This window comes from Chelonoidis abingdonii, chromosome 2 (genome assembly GCF_003597395.2).
Source record: "Chelonoidis abingdonii isolate Lonesome George chromosome 2, CheloAbing_2.0, whole genome shotgun sequence".
Classification (NCBI taxonomy): domain Eukaryota; kingdom Metazoa; phylum Chordata; order Testudines; family Testudinidae; genus Chelonoidis; species Chelonoidis abingdonii.
In genome coordinates, this window is record NC_133770.1 from 103,599,080 (window position 1) to 103,625,672 (window position 26,593).

Genomic DNA, 26,593 nt, shown 5'->3' on the forward strand with positions numbered 1-26,593 from the left:
AGAGGGGAAGATCACTGAGGTGAACAAATCCGCCAATAAGCGCAGGACCCACCAAGGTAGAGGAGGAACTTTGTCACAATATGTAGTTTTAATATTTGTCAGTCAGCACTCACTAGTGTATCTAACATCTGGATATTATGGGTGTTTGTTCTCATTCTTCCCTGAATTTATTTCCATAAGAAACTCCTTCCATTTCTAATTTCCTGGCACTGAGGAAAGCCTGTTAAAGTGTTCAGTGATATCAGTGAAGATCTATCTTCATAACAAATGTGGATCACTGGGGCTTGTCTGGTGGTAGACGGCCCATCAGAATTTGACATAAATTTTGGGGATAACTGGACCAGATTCTCCCTTGCACAAAAATATTCTTGGTGCAGAGGTGATGAAAGGGGGCTCAGGGAAGAGATTACTTGATTCTCCAGCTGCCTTAGTCCTGACATAAGTTAGTATAGCTGGCTTTGGTCCATCAGGGACCATGGATCTGTATACAATTCCAGTGAAATCAGTTTTTCTCAAACCGTGCCGCACTGTGTGGTGCATAAGGACCTGAACACTGGATTAGAAACTCAAGTGAAAATGCAGTCTTTTTTCATTGTTCAATCTAGAATGAATGCAAAAAGTAAACATCACAAATAGTGAAAAGGTATGACATCAGCTTTAAAAATCTGAAGTCTTGCTTACAACATTGGGTAAAGCAATTTTGCTTTGTTTTTTCACACTGTCTTTAGGGCCAAATTGATCCTAGATTACACTGATGGAAATCCTGGGGTATGATTCTCCTCACAAGAGTACAAATAGGGACTCTATTAACATCAGTTATGCCATTGTAACCAATGTGAATGCAGAATAAACTAGAGAAGAGTTTATTTCAGAGTTACAGCTGAGTGACTGAGAGCAGAATTTAGCCCATAATTTTAACCAGAGTGTCCTTTTAAGAGAAATTTTAAAAGGTGTATAAGAAGCCTGCTTCTGAAGATTCTATCTCAGGATAAAGTCCCATTTTTTGTTAGGAACTTTTATATCTCAAAAGACTCAAATGCTGCACAGATTTTCCTCCTTGTTGACTTCCACTGAAGCAGCAAAAGCAGCTGGAAGATATTACCAAACCGTTGAGGGTAAGAGGCTTTTGTTCTGTGGTACTCCTAGAGAATAAAGGTTCCTAAATCTAGTGATGGGATTAAAGAATTACAATCAATGGATTTCTATTTATTAAGTAATTTTAAACCTCTTGTTGTATGGCTTTGGTCTCTTTGTAAGCCAATGGGCACTCTGTTTTCTCTGTGCATTATGGTGAAGTCTTCTGCTAAGCACACAGGAAAAAGTTACAGGGCCAATTTTCTTCAGATAAAAAATTCTATCGTACATTATAATCTTTACAGCTGTTTTACACATGTATTTTTTCCTTCTATTTACTGGAAAGAATTGTATCCTTTTATGAATCTCCTATTTCAAGTTCCATTTTTTATTATCTTAAGATGAAAAGGTTGGCTGATATATAATAGCAATATTTTTAGAACTTTTCCTTAATTTTTTAAAATGACATTTTGAAGTTTACAGGTGTTGTTTTAAAGTTGGAAAATTATGTACCTGATTCAAAGCCCACTGAAGTCAACAGGAGTTTTTCCATTGATTTGAATGGGATTTAGAGCAAACCTTACTGGTTGATAATTTGTCTGAGAAGCTCAAAAATTAAATGAAGGAAATGCATTTTGTCTATTTCCGTTTCCTGAAAAATATGGCTCAGCAAAAAAGTAAAAGTCAGTATTTAAAGACTTTGATGCTAGGAAGGACATTTTGATTGAAATAAACAATTTCTGCAATATTGTCATTCTATTTTAAACGTACATTTGATTGTTTTATATTGTAAATGCTATTTTTTTAATACTCAAAATACATAAATTGAATATTTCCTAGACAGAGCAATATTTGTTATCTCAAATTATCTTTCCAAGTTTGTGTATTTTCAAAAACATACAAACTTGGAATGACAATTTTATTGTAACAAGTACAAAATTAGACCCCATTTCTGCAAGCAGTTATGCACTAGATTAACCTTACACACAGACACACACACACACACACACAGACTCCCTCTTGAGTGAGTACTGGAACTACTCACGTGTAAGTTTTTTGCACTGTTGGGTTTATAGCATATTTTTGGTTTTTGTTTCTCAGACAGATTGTGTTGTGGCTCTCATTTGAGATTACTAATCAAATAATAGTATTTTAGGTCAGAGTTAAGGTGGTTACATAATGATGAAATAGGCATTTTGTTGCACTTGATAAGAGTAATGTATTTTTTTTCTTACTGTGTCCAAAATACAATATTTATGTTGTCCTCAGCTATTTTTTCCCTTGCTTTGAAGTGCTTGACTTCTGTAAATTATGTGATTTTCTATTATGTGAGTTTTCAGAGAGATTAAACTATGTGGAAAATTGGAAGAGTTTATAACAAGCCATTTCCTATTCAGAAATAATGATATGTGAGACAAAGATATGCTAAACAGAAGTCAAAGTTACAAAACAGGAAACACTTTCAATGAGCTATTCAGCTATTTTATTTTAAAATTTACAGAGACATTCTAGAAGGACACCAGAGCCGCTGTAGTTAAGTTTCATTCTCTTTTACTGTTAGACTACATCTCACAATTTTGAAAGTATGGTGGAGTAAATTATGACTTTATAATAGAAGTTAATTGCAACCTTAATTTTGGAGAAGCAACTACTTCTCCCTTACTGCGATTCAATTTATCATAGAGTGATGGATGTAAAAGGCATGTAAGATTACTCGGTCCAACCTCCGACATTTTCCAGATTGTTCCATATGGTGGGATAGAACCTTAGCTGGCATAAATGGATGTAGCTCCAGTGATTTCAGTGAAGCAGTGTTGCTTTGTGTTAGCTGAGAATCTGGCCTGGTATATTTTTTTACTGTTAAAACTAGCCTGAAAAAATTACTAAAAGAAAACAAAGTATTACGTGGAAACAACCATGCCATGGCAAGGTTATGGGTTAGACAACTGTAATAGGAAATTTCCACTCAGTGATTCGTGTGTGTGTGTGTATTTAAGAAAAACTTCCACAATCATTGACAACAAAAGCAGATAACTTTAAAAACAATATTGGAGTGTGATGAGGTGTATAAACCCCACAATATAGCAGCCACAAAGGAGTTAATGGATGAAACAGTTACTTCCACAGCTATGACTAAGTGGTTGACTTGTAACAACTGGGATAAAAGGCTGTACCTCACATGGTGTGGGGTTGCTACTCGACAGGATGGGGGACTATCTCAAGGAGGTTTCTCAGTAGTAGCTTGGAAAGGAATGGATTTCGTGGCCCAATACAGGGGGTGGGGATAAAACTTCTGGCCAATAACAAAAGGGGCTTTTCTTCCTCTCATTACCTTGTAGGGTAGAGAAGGAGAAGGCAAGGCTTCTGGAGGCCCCTATATAGGGTCCAGGAGTAACTGGCAGAGGGCCATTGGCTCTTGAAGGCCCAAAGTATCTCAGTAGACTCTCAGATAAAAGGTGAAAGAATGATCCCTTTTACATGATGAAGACTAAATTTGAGATTAAAAATCCTTGGACCTTCTCACTTAAAAGCTAGTATATATGAGTGAAATCAATATCGACACAATATATGTTGCTATTTTGTTTTCTCCCACCACACGCAAACACACACTAACTTTGACAAGATGCTTGTGATTTTTGGTAATGCTGCTTTGTTGTTGTTGTCCCCTATTCTATATTAGCTGGTGTCTGTTGGGAATGGAAAAGGTAGTTTCCAGAGTTTTGTACTGCACTTGAGCTTAGCTGTGATAGTTCTATTCTCAGTCTTGTGCTGGAAGGTCCATTGATGTTGTGTTAGATTTCATGGGAGTGATTCTGCTTTATTACATAAATTGTGCACTGGAGAAAACTTGGTGGTAAATTGGAACTTGATCTTCTAATGTGGGTAGGTAAACAGGCCCTTTTTCCCCAAAAAATGTCTAGGAAATGTGCCTAGGCAAAGCTTCCAACATTTCCTGTATGGGTTTCCCATACTGGATATGGTTTGGGCTTGCATGATTAATTGTACATTATCTTTCACTATTTCTGTCTAGCACAATGGCTGAAATAAGACACAGTTGAAAACTGTTTCTACTGAGAACCTGTTGGGTTGGGGAGCAGGAGAGAAGAGGGAAGAGAAGCCCAGGGCTCAGTTTGTGAGCTACTGTTCACTTTAGGCATTTCTCCTAAATAAAGTTCTTGGAAAACAATAACAAAATACCTTTTTGTTTACAGACAAAAGCAGAGGTCATACATCTTCCAGCAATTCTACTTGATATTCAGGCACTATTCCTTGTGTAGTCCACGGGCAGTCTAGTACGGACAGTCTGGTACAGGCAGTACTCAGTAAAATGCAAAACAGTGTTTTGAAATGCCAACATTTTCATTTTGTTTTGATGGCTTTCTCAGAAAATACCAACCTAAGCTCTGAAGTCTTTTACTTGTAGTTCAACTGAGAGAGAACATTTGTCTTTTATAAACTGTATAAAGCTTTGTTGGGACATACACCGGCCATTGTACATGTTTATATTAAAAATGGCAGCCTCGTTGACAGCAATGAAAGTTCTTCATTGCTTAATAAAATGGGAAAAAATAACCATTATATCAATGTTGATCTTTCCCTCCAGCATTGTAACAGGAGCTGTCTTCAAATATTGTGCTAAAATGGAATGATTTTGTGATATGCACAATTGAGGATAAGAACAAGATTATCAAACTGTTTGTCATTTGAGGCCAAAGGCAGAATTTGAACATCCGTGCACTGGTCTTTCATCTCCAAAACCTATCTACTGAATTACTCATTCACTAAATAGGGGCGGAAAGGTTAGAATATTAGCAAACATACACAAATACAAATGGTGACACTTTCCTTGATATCCTAAAATAATAAAATGAAGAAAGGATTTACACTGGGGATAAGTTACTGGAATAGTCAGCCTGTGTTTCTAAAGTAATCATATAGTACCCAACAGAACTTGCTCGGTGTTTACTCTGTACTTGTTTAGGCAGATTCTCACTGCAGTCCATATAAGTTTGTCTGAGAGAGGTGTCCGTGAAATATCTGAAAGGACCTCAGATGTAGAACTCTTGTGGGGAAAGGGAAGAGTTAAATCATATACGCTTTTTATTAAAATCTCAAAAACAAACAAACAAACAAAAAACCACCATTCAGGCCTGCTTTCATTCTTTTTCAGTGCTACGTCATCCATCTCTGAAGATAACAGCCATGCACTGGAACCATACATCTTGAATATAACTATGAAATGTCACACATACACCAAGCTGCAGGAGGGGTTGGACAGCTCTGCTAATGCAGACTGCATGGTAGTTGTGTTCACTACCATTGCTACAAGTTATCCGTGAACTCTCACCACCAGTTTAATTGAGTCTGCTTAACATCATAATTCAGTGCCTGCTCATTATGATTGTGAAAAGTGTGTGGTGTGGGGGGTTTTGCCCAAAAAATCTGCAAACAGAATAAGACTGCTTCATGACACATTTAGGCTTAGAGCCTATCCACACTATAGCTAAAACCAGGCAACACACATTTCAACATTCTGATTGCTAGCACAGTTCTACCATGGTTTCTCTTACTGGTTTTTTTCCTTTCCTCAGAACTGTGTTGTAAAACCTTCCTCTATCTGGGCAGCAAAGCTATAAGGAATAGCATCTACATTGGTCAGAGAAAGTGTGATAGCGATGTGTTAGCAGCAAATATTTTCAAATGCAGGGGAAGATGCATTTTGCCTTGAGTAGAGAGAGTCAAATTGTATTTCCCCTTGGCAGCAAGGCCAACAAAACATCAGGGAGCTTCATCCCATTCCTTGGCAGGGCAGGTGTTTCCACACCCCTCCTTTTGAGGTTTATACTAGTGGAGAACAGAATTGTTTTGAAGTCAGATGTCAGAGCCTGGGCCCAGGCTGTCAAATCTTCAGGCTGTGTTAGGACCTTGTGGCTCCCTGGTCCATGGTAAAATGAGCTCCCTCATGTCCTTTGTTCTATCAGGAGGCCCGTGCTTTGATTTATGCTTGCAGGAGTTTGCCTAACGGAAGGGTGAATCTAGTCCACAGTTGTTGCTAGCATGATTTCATCCATAATGTGTATTTAAAGAAAGTAATTCTTCAAATCTAACCCCTCTTGTTAATTATTAGCAACCAGCCTTGGGTGTCAGTTTACATAAGTGAACACCAAATTCCAGAGAGTCCAGCCAATGTAGCCATTCTTTGTTGGCTATCATCATGTTCCCTTCTAGCTTTTTACAGTGCACCTTTCCTTCCATTAGATTCCTGTCACAAAGGAAGGAAGAGACACTTCTATACCCTGAAAAAAATAGTTATGTGGGATTGGAAGAAAAGTGGGATGTTTTTGTCATTTATCGTCCAAGACATATGCACAATGAAGATAAAGGGATATAAAGGAATTTTTAGTGTCTTAATCCTATTATTAAAAAAAAAACCTAGCTGCTCTGTGAATGTAGCAGTGACCAAACAATTTCCACTAATGAAATCTTGTGCCTAGAGCTTTGTATATCTCTGACAGAAGCACAACAATCATGTTACAGGTGCACATTAGAAAGCATTGACAAAGAAAGAAAACTAAACTATTTTAGTAAAACTGAAAGGTAGTGTTAAAAAAGGAAATAGATGTACAAAATTGTGCTATTCGAATGTTGAACCTAGAAAATGTTCAGAAGGCCTTGCTGGAACCCTGGTTTAACATAAGCAAGATTTAGGCTTGGCAAGGTACTTAAGAGTGTGCCTGACTTGAACCACTTGAAATCATCCCATTCTTTAGTAAACTGAAGTTTAAATAACTTCTTTGGTAGATTGGGGCCTTAATCTGTTCACAAAGATCAAGCTGGTTGATATCCCAACAGGTGAGATGTACAAAATTCTGGGTCTCAATTCTCCCTCTCCACCCTCTGTCCAGGACAATCGGATTTGCTTATGTTGTGTTTGTCAAGAATCAGCCCATTAGGGTGTATGAGACAGAAGGGTGATTCTCATTCTCCCACCTCAGGAAACAACAAACTTCTGCTGGGAGTGGGATTTACTGTTATATTGTGGATGATGAATTAGAACACAGAATTTGAGTTTCTCAAAAGGTAATTTTATTATTTCTATTTTGTGTGCTCATCAGTCTCTGTATGTACCTTCCTGTCTGTCATCATTGTTTGTTGCTGAGATGTTACGGAGAAAGTAATGCTCGGATAATATGGCTTGTTACTAGTTCAGTGCAATAGAACCTTTAAACCCAATTTTACCACAATATATTTGGTTATATTTTATTTTTTTACTTAATGTTTATTCAGAGCACATGTGAATGAAACTGGAGATATTTTCACTGTTTTTGTAGATTCCAGGTCCACCGGCAGGCGGGGAGGGAAGGGGGCAATTGCCCAGGGGCTTGGATGATTAAAGGGCGGTTGGGAGCCCCAGGCCTTTTAAATCACCTGGGTGGATGGCAGTGGGCTCCTAGATGCTCACGAGGTGATACCACTGGTGGCAAAGACAGCTGGGAGCACATGTGGAAGCCCTGGCTGTGCTGGAAAAGCGCCCATTGACTATTCCCTGAGGCCTGGAATTGCTGTCTGTGGGCCTGGTAGAGACATCTGAACATGGTGGCATGGAGAGAGAGGATTTCAGTTAGACATGTTGGAAATTTGGGTAACTGTATTATGCTGTACTTTCTTCACTCCTCTTCATAACTCTGCGAACACTGCTTTAATCCTGGGTCTGAATTATGAACAGACTGTAACAAATATCCTGAGACTCTGTAGAGAGACTGAAGGGAGGAAAACTGCTCAAAAGGTCCCCAAAAGGAGCAGCTGGATTTCTTTAATTCACACAAATATGACAAAAGAATAGTAATATGGTAAATTTTAATAGATGTAGAGTTCAAAGGATGACACAGGGAGATAGCATCTTCTTCTGAATATAAGATAGTGACCAGCTCAAGAATAAGTGTTAGTTAGGAAAAATGGTGCTTCTGTGGAGAGGTATATTTGGCAGATGACAGTAAGACAGTATGAAAACTATCAGATAAGATAAAGTTATTACCAGCACTGTGTCTCTGAGATTTTGTTTGTTTGTTTTGAGAGGAAAAAGTACCTTTAAAAATAGAATTGATTTTTAATTTCTGAAAAGCTTATTTGTTCCTTAAATGAGAGAATATGAAGGATAAAAGCTAGTGAACTTAGTCTATAATAATTTAATTATTCACTAATTTAGAATAAATTCGTATCCGTGACTGCATATTTATGATTCTAAAAAAAAAAAAAAAAAGTGGATTCAATTAATTTATTCAGGAAGGCATGCATAATTCATGCATAATATTTTTAAAAAACCTTTGCACAGCCTTGATTCTGAAAACAAACATACGCTTAACTTTCAGCATGTGCTGAGTCCCATTAACTTGAACTTCAAGCACGTAAGTAAGTGGCTTCAGTACTGGGACCAATATTGGCAGAATTTACCAGGATTAGAATGAAGGGAGGAGAAATCAGAAACTTTAAATTTGTTCATTGGCAGAATAGAGCATCCCTCCAAGCTTGACTTGACAGAGAGATTTGAGTTTGTAACTTTGGCCTATTTCACAATTAAAGCAGGAGACTGAGATAAGCGCCCCCATCCCCCCGTTAAAGAAGGCAAGAAGAAGAGGGGCATCTGTCTTTTGGGCAACAATATTCATTCCAATATTAGCATAAGGGTCTGTAAATGCCTAGTTTTAAAGTTTAGAATACATTATTTTGTGTGTGCAAATGCAAATACCCTTTTCCATTTATTTTTATGTTTCCTGTAAAAACAAAAAATCATTGCAAGTTTGACAAATATTTGCAAACTGTATGGTCTTATGTAATAGAAATCACCAGTTGTCAAGCCTATTGTAAGAAGGTTGATTACTGTAAAGTCTGCAGTATTATAGTTGCATATATTTACAAAATTTGCCATTTTTATTGCACTACATTATAAATTATGGAAATAGGAAAATGGCTTACCATGATGTCATTTTATGTGCTCCATTAATTTGAGGCTAGAGATTTTATTTAAATGTAAATACTAACCTTTCAGTTCCATATGTTTTGACACTAAATTACAGAGTACATCTCACTGTAGCTAAAATATCACTAGTAGGCAAAATTTTGCCATGTTGTCGCCCAATGACCTGAAGCTAGAACTAAGTTTGAATGTGAAGAGCAAATTTATCATTGGTTGGCGAGTGGTTATTGCCACTACGCTGTGCTTTGAATCCACTCTAGAGATTATATGTCACTCCTCTAGTTTTCTGAGCCTAAATATGTGGTAGACTAAGTGCATAGAAACTTTGGATATTAGAAAAAGAACACACTGAAAAAATGAAGTGGACTTTTCTGAGTCATAAATCCTAAAATGTATTTCTTCGGATTATTCCCTAAACTACCTAATAGCAAGATTTAAATTTTTGTTAGTTTATTTTCAGAACGAGAATATGACTATGAGACCACTGAAATAGCTCAAGGTGTCATTTCTCATAAATTGGTTGCATAGAGGCCAGGGGAGGTTGGTTATTGGTGATGGTTTCTTGATTTAATTGCAGAGGAACATATGGATCTTTTCTCTATTTGCAACTATTAGAATCTTATTTGTATTACTGTAGTACCTAGGAGCCCTAATCATAGACCAGCACTCTGTTGTGGTAGGCACAACACAAACAGCACAAAAAGACAGGCCTGTCCCAAGGCGCTTACCATTTCAGTATAAGATGAGATATAACAAATGGATGCAGGTGGACGAGGAGTCTTCTTAATGTTTGTGCAATGTGCCTCAGGTGGCATGTGACCAGGATTCATCACTGAATTTGGTCTGCTGGTTGAATCATTAGCTTCCCTGGCCAATGCTGGGCACTGATATGGAGTGCAACGTGAACACTTATCCATGACCCCCTGACGGGGAGTAAAAAGAAACAATGAGACAATATTGGTCAGCATGATAGACAGCAGACTCAACACACCAGCAGCCTAAACACTGTCAACTTTTTTTGCGGCCTCATGGCTGTGACAGGTTAAATCACAGAAGACCCCTGGGGGCTGCCAACTGATGTGCCAAGAGTACTTCTGCCCCTGCTTTCCTGCCCTGCCAGCCTGGAACTCCAGCCCCCTGTCTTGCTGAGCCAGACATGCTAGTCTGCTCCAACACAGACCCAGGGTCTGAACCACATGCCCCAAAGCTGCAGACTTAACTGAAAGCAGGTTTAGAAGTGTTCCTGTCTTTAACACTCAGATGCCCAACTTCCAATGGGGTCCAAACCCCAAATAAGTCTGTTTTACCTTGTATAACACTTATACAGCCTAAACTCATAAATTGTTCACCCTCAATAACAGTGATAGAGAGAGATGCACAGCTGTTTGCCCCCCCCCCCAGGTATTAATACATACTCTGTGTTAAGTAATAAGTAAACAGTTATTTTATTAATTACAGAAAGTAGGGTTTAAGTGATTCCAAGTAGTAACAGACAGAACGAAGTGAATTACCAAGTAAAATAAAATAAAACACGCAAGTTTGAGTCTTATACAGTAATAAAACTGAATACAGATAAAAACCTCACCCTTAGAGGAATTCAAGTAAGCTTCCTTTTACAGACTAGTAGTCTTCTAGTCTGTGTCCAGCAATCACTCATACCCCCTGTAGTTACTGTCCTTTGTTCCAGTTTCTTGCAGGTATCGTTGGGAGTGGAGAGGCTATCTCTTTAGTCAGCTCAAGACAAAATGGAGGGGTCTCCCAAGGGTTTAAATAGACTTTCTCTTGTGGGTGGATACCCGCTCTCTCCTATGCAACGTCCAGCTCCAAGATGGAGTTTTGGAGTCAGGTGGGCAAGTCACATGTCCATGCGTGACTCAGTTTTTACAGGCAGCAGCCATTGTTTACATACTATCCTGAATGTCCTCAGGTAGACTTCTTATGTGGATTGGAGCCTTCCAAGATCCATTGTCCTTTAAGTGTTTCTTGATTGGGCACTTAATTTGCACAGTCCTTTCTCAAGAAACTGACCAAATGCTTTACTAAGGCTACTTAGAAATCAAGCAAGTAAGCAGCCAATATTCATAACTTTGAATACAACAATGACATATTCATACAAGTAGGATGAATGAATTCAATAGATCATAACCTTTACAGAGATATGTTACATGGAATATGTTTTATGCTACATATGCCAGTTATGTCATTTATGCATTTGTAAGCATATTTCCATGAAGCCTTTTGGGGTGCACTATCACAATAACAAATGTGGATTTTGAAGGAGGACAATGAATTAGCTTTGCAGCTGTTTACCGAGAGTGTCTCCCAAGGATGTGGGGCAGCATGGGAGCCATCACAAAGGTGCTTGTTTGAAAATTTTACAAGTGGGTGATGGAGGCTGTTGACAGACTAATCACAGATGGGAAATTTAACCTTTTGATACTGAATGAGAGATAGGGTGACCAGACAGGAAGTATGAAAAATCAGGATGGGGGTGGGGGATAATAGGAGCCTATATAAGAAAAAGACTGAAAAATCAGAACTGTTCCTGTAAAACCAGGACATCTGGTCATCCTAATGAGAGATGATAGGTTATGCAGGGCATTGAAAGTGAAGACAAGTAGCTTATGCTTGATACAATGGAGAAGAAGGAGCCGGTAAAGAGATGCAAAGAGAGGGGTGCCATGGTCAAACTGACAGGCTAGGAAAAAGTTCTTTGCAGCAGCCTTCTGAATAGATATCAATGGGGCACAATTGTCTTTGTCAAGGCCAGAACATAGTCTGGGTGTGAGGATGTAGAGAGAGGTCAGACTCAAAGATGACTGTGGGCTCAGAACCAGAAAAAGTGGTGTAAAGGAGTAGTGCTTTTATGGGGAGCTAGCCCAGAGTGGTGACTACTACAACTTTTATAAAAAGTAGCATGTCGTTGGAGGGGGCTCTGACCATTATTCAGCTTACCCAGCCACTCCCCTTTAGAGGAGTGCAGAACCTCTGTAGCCTTTGCTTACAGACAGCCAGAATGGAGAAATTGGTTGTCTCCTCATTAGTGCCCAAGCAGGGGAAAGGACTGCCTTTGTTTGTGCTTTGTGCTCCCACACAAGAGCAGCCACAAGTTGCAGGAGCAACCACACGGTGCTGAGTGTTATGTGCTTTCTTTCGAAGGTGATCCTTAGCCAGTGTAAATCAGTATAACTCCACTGAAGCCAATGGAACTAGAACAATTTACACGAGCTGAGGTTCTGGCCTGGAGAGTAAATAGCCTATGATTTAGTTACACTTGGTTTACTATTCTAAAGACTAATATGAGTAATGACATAAACATTTTTTCATTTATTTAAATATTTAATTGATGTTCTTAGCTGTACAATGAGTGTCAGTAATGGATTAAGACTAGGGGCCAAGTTGTCTTACCTTGTAAAATGGGTGTCTCTCCATTGACTTCAAAAGAATTCTGCCCATGTATAACAAAATTTTGGCCAGCAGAAGATTTGACCTGAGAAGTCTTAGTAATTTACTCCACACAGGTGTATACATCCTGCAATCAGATTTGATCTCTCAAGACTAACTGTAAAGAAATTTTAAGATTTTTAACTACAATAATTTTGTTTGAAGAATAACTACAAGAGATGTTATCTTTCTCAGTTTCCTAATACATATTAAGCTCTTGCATTTGGGTTGTTTTTTCTTTATATTCATTAATCCAGTCCTTCCTCTTATTTTTAATAACAGAAACATCTGTTTCTTCTTGTCCAATCAAAGTGATTACCTCAAGAGCCCTACTTTTAAAATACGTTTAAAAGAAATTGTGGATAGATTGTTTCATTAGCATATTTAATTTGCATATAAAACTAGCTTTTTGAGGATTCAGAAAGGGAACTGTGGAGGTGGCATACTTAATAAAAAAGATCTTCTAAGTTATTTAAGAATTTTCTAAAGTTGGGTACAGAAAAAATAAAACCAGCAAAATACACATGCACATGCACACATCTCAAGAGAAAATAAATTAAATCCCAGGAAGATTTCTAAATACATATTTATGGCTCAGGAATGTGCTGCAGTCTAACCTTGTTGAATCAAAACTCTGTTGTGGGAAAAACATTTTCCACCTTTGATTTCAATACAGCCTTAGTGTATCAGATATTCTCAGCTAAACTGGATTTTTTAAGTCAGAATACTTTTTATGAAGTACTAATCATCTCTCTGTATGTACAAAGTACACAGGAGACTAGTGTATTCAAAAATGTGCCATTGCAACTTGCACCGAACTTGTCCTCTGTGGAAGCATTTACTGTGCAACTAAGTAATAATTTGACTCTTGGAACACCACATGGCCTTGTAAGAAAAGAGATATTGATACAGCTGTCCCCAAAACATACTGCAGTGGACAGAAACTCTACTAGAGAGAAAGTGTGCTCTTTGTTACAAAATTTGAGAGGGAAGGGGGAGTTTTTGAAGCACAGCAATGAGTTCATGGTGCCAAATAGCTGTCCCAGTAAGCATCTATAACTAGGAGTGTTAAGGAATTTCACAGGAAAATCATGGTCAACAGAGGAATTGTAGGTAAAAGGTGCTAAGTAATAATTAGGCATGTGACAATGGGAGCCAGAACAAATATGAGTTCCATTATCATACCATACAGCGGTGGTTCTCAATTTATTTACTATATATGATCCACAATGTGGTGTTTGAGCCATAGGTTGAGAACCACTGTGACAGACGCACACTGGCCCGCTCAGCCCTGCGCTGCCAGCCTTCGCCTTCTCCTTCTCCTCCTCCTCCTCCTCAGGGGCAGACCCACACCAAGCACCACACCGACCCCCTGCTCAGAGACATCCTCCCCACAAACCCATATGCCCAGCACCACCCACCCAAAGACCCCTCCACAGAGCGGAGCCAGGTATGGAGCCCCAATTAAAACCTCCCTCAACACCACTAGTTCCTGGGCTTGTGCTGTCCATCACCCCCCAACCCATCACTGCCCAGAGGCCCCCCCCCCCAAAAAAAACCTCTCCAGAGACCCACTCTCCTGCACCCCATCCCCCTACTGCATTCACCAGCTCAGCCTCTCGCAGGAGTACCCCAACAGGACTGCCTGATGCCCTCTTCCCCCTCCTCAACTGGTCCCGGCCCTGCAGACGGGAGCAGGAAATTTTGATTTTTTTTTTCCGCACACAGCTGTGTCCTTCATTGCATGGGGCCCGCAGGTCATGGGTTGAGAACCACTGCAATACAGGCTTAGCAGGTCATTGGTTTGCAGTCAGCTGCAAACTGCATGAAACTAGAGACTGACCTATGACATGGACTGGGTGATAGCACAGATGTTTAGGAGAGAATACTTCTATTATTGAGGCAAATCACCAGTGCAAAGGCCTATCTCCAAACACCATCAGTAAGATGCATCCTTAGCTGCTTCATACACACAAAGGCAGAGTGAGTGAAACCAGAAACTATATTGCCCAAGTGGCTTGTAGTTTTGTAATTTTCAGATTCTGGTCTTCCCTGCACCACTACTTGGATATACGCAGCACTACATACTCCACATTATCCATGTGCTTCTACAGAGTATGCATTGGCAAGAGTGTACAGTACACAGCCCTTTTTTCCTCTGGCCATACTTGCTTTGATATGGACCTCACCCACTTCTTCAGTGCGCTGCGTGTGAGGTGCATTGTCCTTGTTTAACTGCACATTGGGGCAGCATAACAGATCTATTATCCTGGAGTAATTCCACCCTCTTTAAGTGGGACAGCACATATCTTTTTTTATTTGCTTGTGCAACACTAGACAGCGGGGATCACTAGGCTCTAAAGTTATAAAGAAAGAGAACTGAAATTTAGAAATAAGCAAATATGGGTTTTATTCCTCACTTATATGTGACATAGGGCTTGTCTACACTGGCACTTTACACTGATGCAATTTTCTTACTCAGGGGTGTGAAAAACACCAACCTGAGTGCAGCAAGTTTCAGCACTGTAAAGCACCAGCGCTGGTAGCCACGCCGCTCGTGGAGGTGGGTGTTTTTTTAGAGCGCTGGGAGAGGTCATGTTACAAGCCACAGCAACGCTTTAACATTGCCAGTGTAGACTAGCCCATAGTTCATGCTTGTTTCAGTCCATGAAGCACAGTATCAGATCAATGGTCTTTAATAAATTATGTAGTTTAATGTATACACTATGGGCTAAATTCTGAAAGGCTTATTCAGTGTTTTTCTTTCTTTTCGTAGGCTAACTCCTATTGACTTCAATGGGACATTGCCTAAGGAAGAAATGAGAAAAAAACAGAGTAAGGCCTTCAGAATTTGGCCCAATGGTTTTAAAAGTTGCATATCACAGATAATCTAGTATCCTAAAACATGACTCTGATCTGAGCTTACGTCCAGAAAAAATATTGAGTGAAGCCAAAGCAGGGCTGCCCGGGGTGGGGGGCAAGTGGGGCAATTTGCCCCAGGACTTGGGCCCCACAGGAGCCCCCACAAGAATATAGTATTCTATAGTATTGCAACATTTTTTTATGGAAGGGGCCCCCAAAATTGGTTTGAATCCTCTGGGTGGCCCTGAGCCATATATCATAAAGATAAAAAGCAAAGGGGGAAAATAATGTTTTTTCTTAAGTTTACTGTTTGGCTTTACACTGGCTAGATCGTTTTAAAAAAAATTCCAACCAAAGAACCTGATCCTGCAAATTCCGACAGACTACCTTTACTCACAGGAGTCATTAGGACTATTCCTGTAAGCTACTCCCACACATAACTGTTTGAAAGATCAGGTCCAAATATTATTTCCAAATGGTGGTTTGGTTATTGTATGCTAAATATGTGTTGAACACTTAATAATTTTTTTTAACTCAATCCACTAAAAAACCCATCACCATTTTCATTGTGTTTAGGTAGAATTAAACAATATGATCAAGCTACTGAATCTGTATCTAACTGTTGGTGGGCAGAGTAATAATTAGTTTGGATGGGGTAAAGAACGGAGATATCAAATCAACAGTGTTTTGAAACATGGTGATTCTGGAGAATCTGAGTTTCTCCACCCAGTAAACATTTGTGTGTGTGAGGCTTACCCTTAAAATGTAAGGTAAAGAAACTTGTGTTTGATAGTATAAGACTGTGTCAAGAAGAGGCTTCAATTCCTGACTCTGCTACAGACTTCCCATATGGCAAGTCACCCAACTTTCTAATGCATAAATGTCCATCTATGTAAATTGAGAATGTTGTTATTTACCCAGCTCATTGGGGTGTTGGAAGCTTATTTCAACAGTGTGTGTAAAGCAGTCTGAGGACTGCAGGCAGAAGGTGGAAATAACTTCAAAGAAATGGAAAATATTTCTTTAGGACTTGTCCATTATAAACCACCTTCTACATTTTTGCTCATTATTATAATTGTTCCATTTACACTGAGATCAAATGAAAAGTTTCTAATGATAAAAATTTTACCAAAGGTGAAAAGTATACTTTCTTTCGTCCAGTAATAGCCGATTGTCTGCCAGAATACAAGTAGGTGCTATTAGGGAATGACTTAGAGAGATAATGGATTGCAAACTAAAATGGCTTAATATAAGAAGTGCCGTGTTCTCCCAATATAATGGCATAATTGTCTCTCTTTTGGTATCATCTGTTCTGTCAAGTATGCTAAAAGAAAACTGATTGAATTAAAACAGGACTCAAGTTAGCAGATTTTGTCCATTATCAAATGACTTCAATTAAAAAGCATGTAAAACCACTAGTGTTTTGGTTTTACCATCCCACTGACATTTTACATTTATTGCTGAAATGTGAAGGTTAAAAGTAAAACAGTCGAACACCACTACCACTAGTTAGTCTTAAAATAACATTGCCCCTTTTCAACCTAAGCAGCTAGTCAAAGTTTGGGGCTGTGATACATGTTCTAGTTCAAAGTAGAAATTGATGGAGCCTGGTATCTTTTTTTGGACTCAATCTTGTTGATTTACAAGGCATGTACAAAATCATGTGTTTCTGAAGCAAGAGGAACCAAGAACAAAAGGAGCAATTTCTTAGTTTATAGTTCCAAGCCTCTTTAATCAACAGACCCAAAAGCTGTGTGTCTAACTTTTTTTCCAGGTCACACTGTTTTAACAGACTACTTCTTTGCTTTTTCCCTTTTTTCTATCCGTTTCTCTCTCTGTTCTTGTCTTTTTTCAGTCTTTTGACCAAGGGTGGCTCTAGATATTTCGCCACCCCAAGCACGGCAGCATGCCACGGGGAGCGCTCTGCCGGTCGCCAGTCCCATGGCTCCGATGGACCTCCCGCAGGCGTGCCGCCGAAGTCTGGCTGCCTGCCACCATCCCGGCGACCAGTAGAGCACCCCCCACGCATGTCGCCCCAAGCACGCGCTTGGCGTGCTGGGGCCTGGAGCCACCCCTGCTTTTGACTCTTCTCCTTTCCCTCCCTCACATCCCTTCCTCACACATATCAAGTACTCAGCCTAAAGCTCCTGGGTGGGTTCACACACATTCTTATTTTTTTTTTCCCCTTAAACTTACATTTATGTTAATTGAAGAATGTGTTCAGTCCTATCAATCTCAATGGGATTTTAACTCTATCCATAACAAGGTTTCATCCAGCTCATAACAATCTACTTCCTTCTTAGTTTGAAAAGAAAGCAATTTACCATACAAGACAATAGAATACATTACAAATGCAATATCTCCCAACTATAAACACATAATTACCACAGATATCTCCAATTCTAAGTAGAGAGAAAATCTGTTGAATTTCCGATACTTCTGGGTGGTAACTGTTGGCAAATACTGACATTTTAGAGGTGTCCACTACAGGGAGAATGTAATTACCCAGATTGCAGTTTTTCAAAAACATCAAGGATCAAATTCTGACGTCTGATAAATGTTCGCACAAGCTAGAATTATACCTTCTTAATCTCCTGTTGGTTACTTTCTAAACTCTTCTTTGAGAAAATGATGCTGACTTACTTCAACAAATATTCACACTCTTGCTAATGTGCAACTGTAACCCTCACATCTTTTGGGTGTGGTGTTCTGTCCCATCTAGTGGCACCGAAACCGTTTAGAGAGAGATTAATGAGTCTTCTTTACAGCCTTAGTTAAGAGGCATAGGGCTTTTAGCTCATGCACTAAGCACCAGAGGCCACAGGTTCAACCCCACCCACCGATGACCAGGGTCAGTCGATATTACACAACTCACATCACCATTTTCATCACCTTTAAAGTTGGCAAGAGGATTTTAAAATGTTTAATTATGTAACAAATGCAATGACCCTGTAATGTCCCCAAGTTCAGTTCAAGAGAGCAATGAATTATCTGGTACAAGTCCAAGTAGATTTTTAAATGTTAGGCCATATGAATCTACAATATCATGATACCACATTTGAACTATGCCCTGATATTTATGAGCAGCTTTGCTTATTGCAGATTTTTTTTAAAGACAATTCTGCATTAGAGCTTTGTGAAACAACCAGTCAGCACGCAGTTTTTCTTTGTGGAATGTGAGATTATTTTTTTATGAGCAGAAATTAATTGTATCCAGCGTGAAACTACAACACTTGGTAGCAAAACATTTTTTGTGTTTTAAAGAAATTACTTCCCCACACCAAATATATCAGTCATTTTGTATTTTCAGGAAAACCTGAAAAAATATTTAAAAAAAAATGTTTTGCAAACCATATTCTGCTGTTGACGAATCTGGCAGCCCCATCCATTCATGAAGTAGATACCTTTTTAAAATTAGATAATTCTGTTATTGGGATTCTGCCCCTTATTCGGATTGAGTGGTACTCCACAAGTAGTGCCATTGAAATCAATATGTTAAAGACTTGCAGAAACTGGCCCTATTTTTTTAAACAGTCTGTTTAGAAAATGCTGCTCTAGTCCAGAGGAACTTCTGAACTATTCAGCAACCCTCTCTTTCTCCCTTTACTTAACTGAACACTGCAGTCTCATAATTTACAGATTTTGGGGTGGGGTATGTAATGGTTATTAATTAAGCATGAAGCAAAATGGGTGTACGTCTAGTACGTCCATAGGTTACGACCTCTATTCTTATCAAGTACTGGTGTGTCTTTATCGGCTAAACTGAATGCATAGAAGCAATAGAAAAAGAATATATTTAAAGACAATAGGGTGTCACTAGAGTTTAGTGTTTGCCATGAGCACCATCTATTATATGAAAGGCTATGGTTGTTAAAATCTTTGGTGCATGGATAATATTCCTTTTAGTGTTTTGACTTTTTATCAACCATTTTATTAGCTCCAATGTTATGATGCATCATATTTAGTTTTAGAGAAAATTCACTTGCACTGTAAGGTATTATATTGTGTTCTATCATGTACTGTTAATGTGATTCAGTAACTGAGTCTGAATGAAGAATGTTTGTGATACGTGATGTAGTGCATTCAAAATGTCAAAAAGAAAATATTTGGAATTAGGTTTCATTAGATAGCATGCTGATTAACAGACATGATATTGCTTATGTGTATAGAAATGATCATAATAAAAAGTACTGATTAATTAAATGGACAGTCTCATTATCCTAAAATACCAGTCCAGACAGTCGAGTAACATGACCTCATACCAGCAGATGGGTACCAGGCACAAAACTTTTATATCAGCTCCCTATAGAGGAAGCTGAAAGGCTAAGTAGATAAGTCGTCTTCATTTGTACTAGCAGATTGAGGCTACTGCTTAGTTAAGCTTAAGAGTTTGGGTGATTGGTTGTTTTGCAGTGGCTCTGTGATAATTGTCTTTATTTTCTATTTCTACCACCATTTTATATTTATAGGATTTATTTTTGAATAAGGCTTCCCTTTAAGCCTTTCTCTTCTTTTCTCATTTTCCTTCCCCTTACGTTGGAAGTATCAAGCACTCATTAGAGGCAAGAATCAAAGATGTATGTCCTCTGTTTTGTTACCTATTATAATTAAATGGACATAGAAATATTTCTTTCTTTTGAGTTTGGTTGCAGATACAGTAAAGGATATTCCTTTGCCAGTTAAACATAGAATTAGCCTTTTGATGAATGAAATGATGTGTTTGCTTTAAAGCAAACATATACTTTTGTATGATGAATGAGCAGTCTCAGAGTTGCATTCATGATAATGATTGATTTCATATTTACTTTTACAAGAATGTGTAGATGTCCCAGTCCATACTAGATCCTTGTACAAAACTTGTGTCCATGTGCCTGGTGCTTAGAATTCATGCGGAAAACATATTTAAATAAGTAAATAATGAACTGAAGAAGGTTCCACCCTTTCTTTTCCTTCCAGGCTCGGGACTCAACGACGGGCAATGGCATGAAATCCGGTTTCTAGCTAAGGAAAACTTTGCTGTCCTCACCATTGATGGAGACGAAGCCTCAGCTGTTCGAACAAACAGTCCTCTGCAAGTTAAAACTGGAGAGAAATATTTCTTTGGAGGTAAAAACTATAGTACTAGCATATCTGCTTAGTACTGTCCTTTTATTTTCTATACAATAGATCAATGTGGATGTTAGGGTGAAAGAGTCCTCACAGAGTGTTAGTATTTTGGATCTTATTCAAATGGCTTAGGTGATAACTACCAAAAATAATCAACTGTTTTATTAGCCGTTCTTTCCCCCATGCGTGGCAGGTCCTGATACTACATGAGATGCTTTATCCTACTTTCTGAGGAGCGCATTCCCAAATCCCCTTTTTGCAGCTTAAAATCTGTTGGTGAAAGCTTGGCACAGAGGCAGAACCCTGTAGTAAAGGTGGCACAGAGCTGATTGCATCTTATTGGGAGCTTCCCGAGGCCACTTCCTGAAATGGTACATCATATGGTCTCCACGATGTGGAACCAGTTTTACTAGATGGTATAGAGTTGGAGTATGGACCTGTCTCTTCCTCTTTTGAGCCATGATTCAGGAACACATTCCTATTTAGGACAAGACTTAACCATGTGTTTAACTTTAAGCATATGCTTAAGTACCATTGGAGTCGATGGAATGTAAGTGCATGCTTGGAGTCAAGACTGTTTAATATGGATGGACTTCAGCATGTGTTTGACTGTTTTTCAAAATTGGGGCTTTAGACTGACTGACACTATGAACTAGGAGCAGTCCCTGTACTCCAGTAAGGTTAAGACTACAACTGTTAAAAAGCCCTGAGCAAAGGCAACTTCTTTTGCTCTCTCCCGCCATCTTGTGTTATCCACAAGGGGCTCAGCCACGATATAGAATTTTGTTTTTAATTTCAAAAAGCCTTTTTCACTGTAGATATATTATTATAATATACTGTTTTAGATAATTGTGCATATGTCAGCTGTCTTATTTTATCACATTCAGTAATGGTCTGCCCACGCAGTCTTTACTCAGGCAAATCTCCTATTGAGATCGAACACCTGAGATCAATGGAATTTTAGAGTTGATTGATCTAAAGGTAATGTGAGTTTGTACATCAGGACACTGGGCATAAAATAACTTTGTAGGATTTTTTGAATAGAAATGTGCTGTGTTTTTAAACTGGTTATTTGAATCTTGCAACCTGAGCAGCTACTGGGGAAAAAATACAGTATTATATATGCTCCTGTTATTCCAGGGATAAAAACGTTACTGAGATTATGATTTTAGTGCCCAAAGCAGAAAGAACAAAAAAATCCTTGCAAGATTATTCTGATTTCATTATCTTTTATCAGTGAAATCATTAAATATACAAATGGAAATTAGTGTTTAAATAGTTCTACAAAAACCCATCTACACTTAATTAAGACTAGATCTAATCCTCTTGATGATCTGTGCCACAAATTTCTGGGAAACTTCATGGTAGTGATGATACTAAAAAGTTCTTGACAGCTAATGCCTGTCATAATTTAATCTGGCAATATTTATAATAAAAGTTCACCTGTCACAAAAGTTAACCAGTGTTCATTCACCCTGTCTCTGCAATTCCTTGTGATCTTCCATCTTTCCCTGTGACCCTACTACTTCACCCAGTGTCTAGGTGGTGCTTCTTACAGTGTTGTCTCTACCAAGAGCCCCAACAAAAAGCCAGCTGCTTTACACAATATTTTGAAAGATTGTTTTCCATTCAGGAAAGTACTGCTGTGACTTTACCTCAAAATAATTAGGGACTTAGATGGTCTCACTAAAACAAGTTATGAAGAAAGAGAAAAATCAGATTAATAAAGAACTAATATGCCTAACCCCTTCTGCGTTAAACCCTGAAAAAGCTAATCTAGATAGGCACATGCCATTATAAGGAATAAGCAATATTTTATATTCTGGAGACAGCATCGTTTCTCCCTGGCATGTCTTTTATCCTCTGACCCTTTGACTTTGATCTTGTGATAGACAGCATGTAGTCTCAAGGTAGATATCATTTCCCTTTCCACTCACTGTCAAGTGTCTGATGTCATCCTATTTCAGCTGTGTTTGGAATTGATCCTGCTTTGAGCTGGAGGTTGGACTAGATGACCTCCTGAGGTCCCTTCCAACCCTGATATTCTATAATTCTACCTGTTTCCAAGTCACTGATAACTTGGAAGAAAATGATCTTGAACGCTTATGGATCAAAGTCCTTAACAGATAAAGCACAAGATGTGGTATTAGTTGGTGTCTGCTACAGGCCACCAGATCACAGAAAAGAATAGATGCCCCGTTCCTTACACAGCTATCTATAATGTGTAAGGAAAAAAAGCTGTGTGATTATGAGAGACTTCAGTTTGAGTGACACACATGCTCAAGGTCTGATGCTGCCATACTTTGAATTTCCAAATATTATGATAATTTCCCAACTCAAAAAAGTGTATCCAACATGAGGGAATTTTAAATTAGACCTTGTCTTGATAGATTAAAAAGGCTCACAGAACTAAAATGTAATGGTAGCATAGTACGAGTGATCATGGCTTGCTATACTGTTGCTATAACAAGTAAGTCTCAGAGGTAATGGCTTGTTAGGCCAATCCACCCTTTCCTGCTCATGGGAATGGCATGTCATAGCCTGATGGCTACTAGGAACAGGTATCCGTGTTTCCACCATAGTCCACTGCCTTCCACAGCTAATGAACTTGGACTACTCATTTGAAGTTAATTTTTCCTGTTCCTAGACTGACTTTCCTGAAGGGGCTAAGAAATCTCCATCTTCCCTGGTTTGAAATCAGTTTCCCTTCTCTTTTGATACAGTTGCTTCATGGCACCTTATTCTGGAATATTTGCTGCAACCCCCTGGGTTTTCACAGGATGGGCTATTCCTGTTCACTACCTTCTCTACACCATTATATCCCAATGTGACGTAGATACAGTAGTGAAATGCAGCACTGATTAAATTGTAGAACAGGTAACATCTTATGTGTACCTAGGAAGCTTCATCAGTGCTGGTGGTTCCATCAAGGATGAGGTTCAAAGGAAATGTGCTTTAGCTATAAGTGCTGCACAGAAATTGATAAAGTTATGGACTGACTTAAAAACATTGTGTTTGGTACCAAAATGAAAATGTGTATCAAATCCATGTATTAATAGTATTACTCTATGGTCCGGAACCTGAGTTTGTGATTTCTGCCCTACGCTACTAACTTTTCTAGTTTTGATATATTGCACTGAGTCATAAGAGGATATTTTTTTTTTTGGTGCCTAAGAGTAAATCATTTTCAGTGCACATACTGTCTGTCTCTCTTTCTCTTCCTCTGTACTTGTCTGATAATGTCTCTCAGTAGATACTGAGATATTCTCAAGGGAAAGACACACATTATGTTTTATTCAAATCTATAAATGAAGGAAAGCTGTGTTAAAGGTTGTGTTTTCAGGTGTGTGTGTATTTGGTGGGGGGGTGCTAATTAGTTGAGTCAGTCTCCCTTTAAGAGTCTATAATTCTCTCACTTAATTCCCATTCCTTTCTTTTCATGGAGTTGGGGGATTGAAAGGAGTAAGCTTCCCTTTCCTGCAAAGTCTCTAGAGAATGATGTTGCTTTGTTGTTTTCCAATTATGTGCATAAAATGAAAGGGCAGAAAAGAGGAAGTGAATTGCAAAGTGAAAATGAGTCCATTAACCCTGACAGAAATTGTTTACGCCTTTAGAGATAAGGGGCTTTCATAAGGCTTTAAGCCTGCACCAAAGCACCTTGTCTAATGCCCAAAGGAAAGTTTTGATTAGGGACATTATTTTTAATTCCAGTTATAAAACATTATTTTTGCATGTTCTCCTCTTTTTGCACTGGCTTATATATGGGAGAGTTTTAGTGCTAGTGGTAATCCTACAGTGATAGCAAAGATATGCAGTGAGCATCTGTCAGTCCACTACTTCCCTTTTCTTTTCTGACAAGCTAAGCTTTAGATGAATGGACTACATGACAAGTTTCCTGTGAGACATTGGTCTGTGGCTTATAGTAATTCCTTGGCTTCTGTATGAGTATACAGAATGCACTGTGGATAGAATCTTATCTATGTAGCCGGACTCATTTGTTTCTGAAAGCTGGGTTGATATAATTTCCCCTCGGGTTTGGTAGGAGGAATAAAAAGAGAGGCAATGAAAGAAAACACCTTCATCTGTGTTCAGCACACTGAATTTTTCTATGTGTGAGTCCTTGCTTCTTGAAAAATTATCATTCACATCTACAGTGTGTGTGTGAGGCCCATAGAATTTTGTCATGTTATCTGTTGTCAGCAGACTGTGAATCATGCTGTAGACATGACCAGTCCTCCTAAGTATTGCTACTTGGTTTGAAAACTTCCATACTGGCAAGATCAAATTTATATCAGATAGCAAGAATTCATGGGATTTTTGCTAGCTATACTAAATAAACTGCCATCTTTGTGGTATTTCAGATGTTATATAGCCAAGGAAGATATTCTATAATATAATAATAGGAGATATACCTATCTCCTAGAACTGGAAGGGACCTTGAAAGGTCATTGAGTCAAGCCCTCTGCCTTCACTAGCAGGACCAAGTACTGATTTTTGCCCCAGATCCCTAAGTGGCCCCCTCAAGGATTGAACTTGCAACCCTGGATTTAGCAGGCCAATGCTCAAACCACTGAGCTACCTTCCCCCACCCCAATTTGGCCAATCACAACCTCGATCATCTATTTGATCAATGGTACTGAAAGCCTTATTGTTCTAGTAGCCAAATTGTCAAAACCCACAGCTTCTCCCATACCCAACACATAAAAATTGTGTCTGGATGTATGCTAATCATCTTTTGCGTATGCACATATTGGTGAACAGTGCAAGTGCATTTCTTGAAGATACAAGATTAACAGCATGATTTTAAAACTTTGCTGTATGGACATAATTCTTGTGCAAGTTCTCGCAATGCAAATTTGAAAGAACTCAGTGCAGAAGTTGACCAGAGTGTCTTGGTCACATCATTCCTCCAGCTCACTCTCACAAACAGGTGCACACAGGAGTCACAGAAATAAAGGAAATGGCAGTGGAACTTTTTTTTTTTTTAAATCTACCCTCATGTTGTTCTCTAAATCAATAGAAGAATCAAGAATGCAGAAGTATAGAACTTTCAAACCCTCACAAACCAAGAAAAACTGTATTTAACTTTTGTTTCTTCTCTCTTCTTTGGATCTTCGTTTGTCTTGTATGATAGGGAAAAAATGACTCCTGTGATTACAAACACTTGAGCCTCACTCTGTTATTTAATGAATGAAACAATGCCTCCTCCACCATGAACATTGATACTCAATTCATCTGCACTTTGGTTATGGAACCTGCAGAACTTGTGGGCATTGGGGTTCCAAGTGGCAGTAGCCATTAACTCTTGTGATTTTTATGCCATTTCATCATGTTTAGGTTTTGTTCCATACCTGCAGATGATGTCAGAATTCTGGGGAAATTAGACTAACATGAGGTAAAGTAACATAGGCACCATGTAATTAAACTTCAGGAATGTGGACTATATTGTTTGTGATGCAATGATATGCCAGTCACTGCTGTACCCTGGCCCACTGCACACACACATGCTGTAGGCAAGTAACCTAATTGAGCTCATAAAGAAAGATAGTCTCAGTCAGAAATCCAATACTTTATCATATGCTTGATCTCTTATTTGGGTGGGTAAAGTGAGTATAGGAATGGACCTAAGTATGGAACTTGTTGGGATAGATTGAGTTGTTGTATAAAGCTCCATTCAAAATGAGAAATCTCTGCCAACTGCAAAATGAATGAATGAAGTTTTGTGATGTGCTCTGCTGATTCCTCTGCCATGTGATATAAATCCCCAGACTGAATCTGATATTAAATGAAGCCAGCATGCCTAGAAGTTTCTTAAGAAAAAAATCAATCTATTTCTTTGGATATACTCTACCTTTCTCCTCCTCATTAACACTGAAGCCATTCTCTATAGGTAGAGGATGAAAAAGGGATACAGATTTTTTTTAATGCATACTCTTCTGTGACTTTGAAAACTAAAGCTGGAGAAGGACTAGGAAAAACCTATTACAGGTAACAGTTCTGCACTGGCGGGGGATGGAGAAGATTCACTCAGCGAGACCTTAACTTCTTAAGTTGTGTTGGCTGTATGACTTGTTTCTTTTTTTCATTTAGCACAATAAACATATTGTTGCCTATTTCCCGGTCAGGAACAAA

At 38.7% G+C, this 26,593-nt stretch overlaps 1 protein-coding gene across 1 annotated transcript in view; it reads left to right on the forward strand.

Annotated features, from left to right (window-relative positions):
• CNTNAP2 (contactin associated protein 2) overlaps positions 1–26,593 on the forward strand; it is a 2,322,964-nt gene that overhangs the window by 1,003,108 nt on the left and 1,293,263 nt on the right. Inside the window, exon 9 of the mRNA XM_075062605.1 lies at positions 20,312–20,461. Coding sequence (XP_074918706.1) covers positions 20,312–20,461 — 150 coding nt within the window. The remainder of the gene's footprint in view (positions 1–20,311; positions 20,462–26,593) is intronic.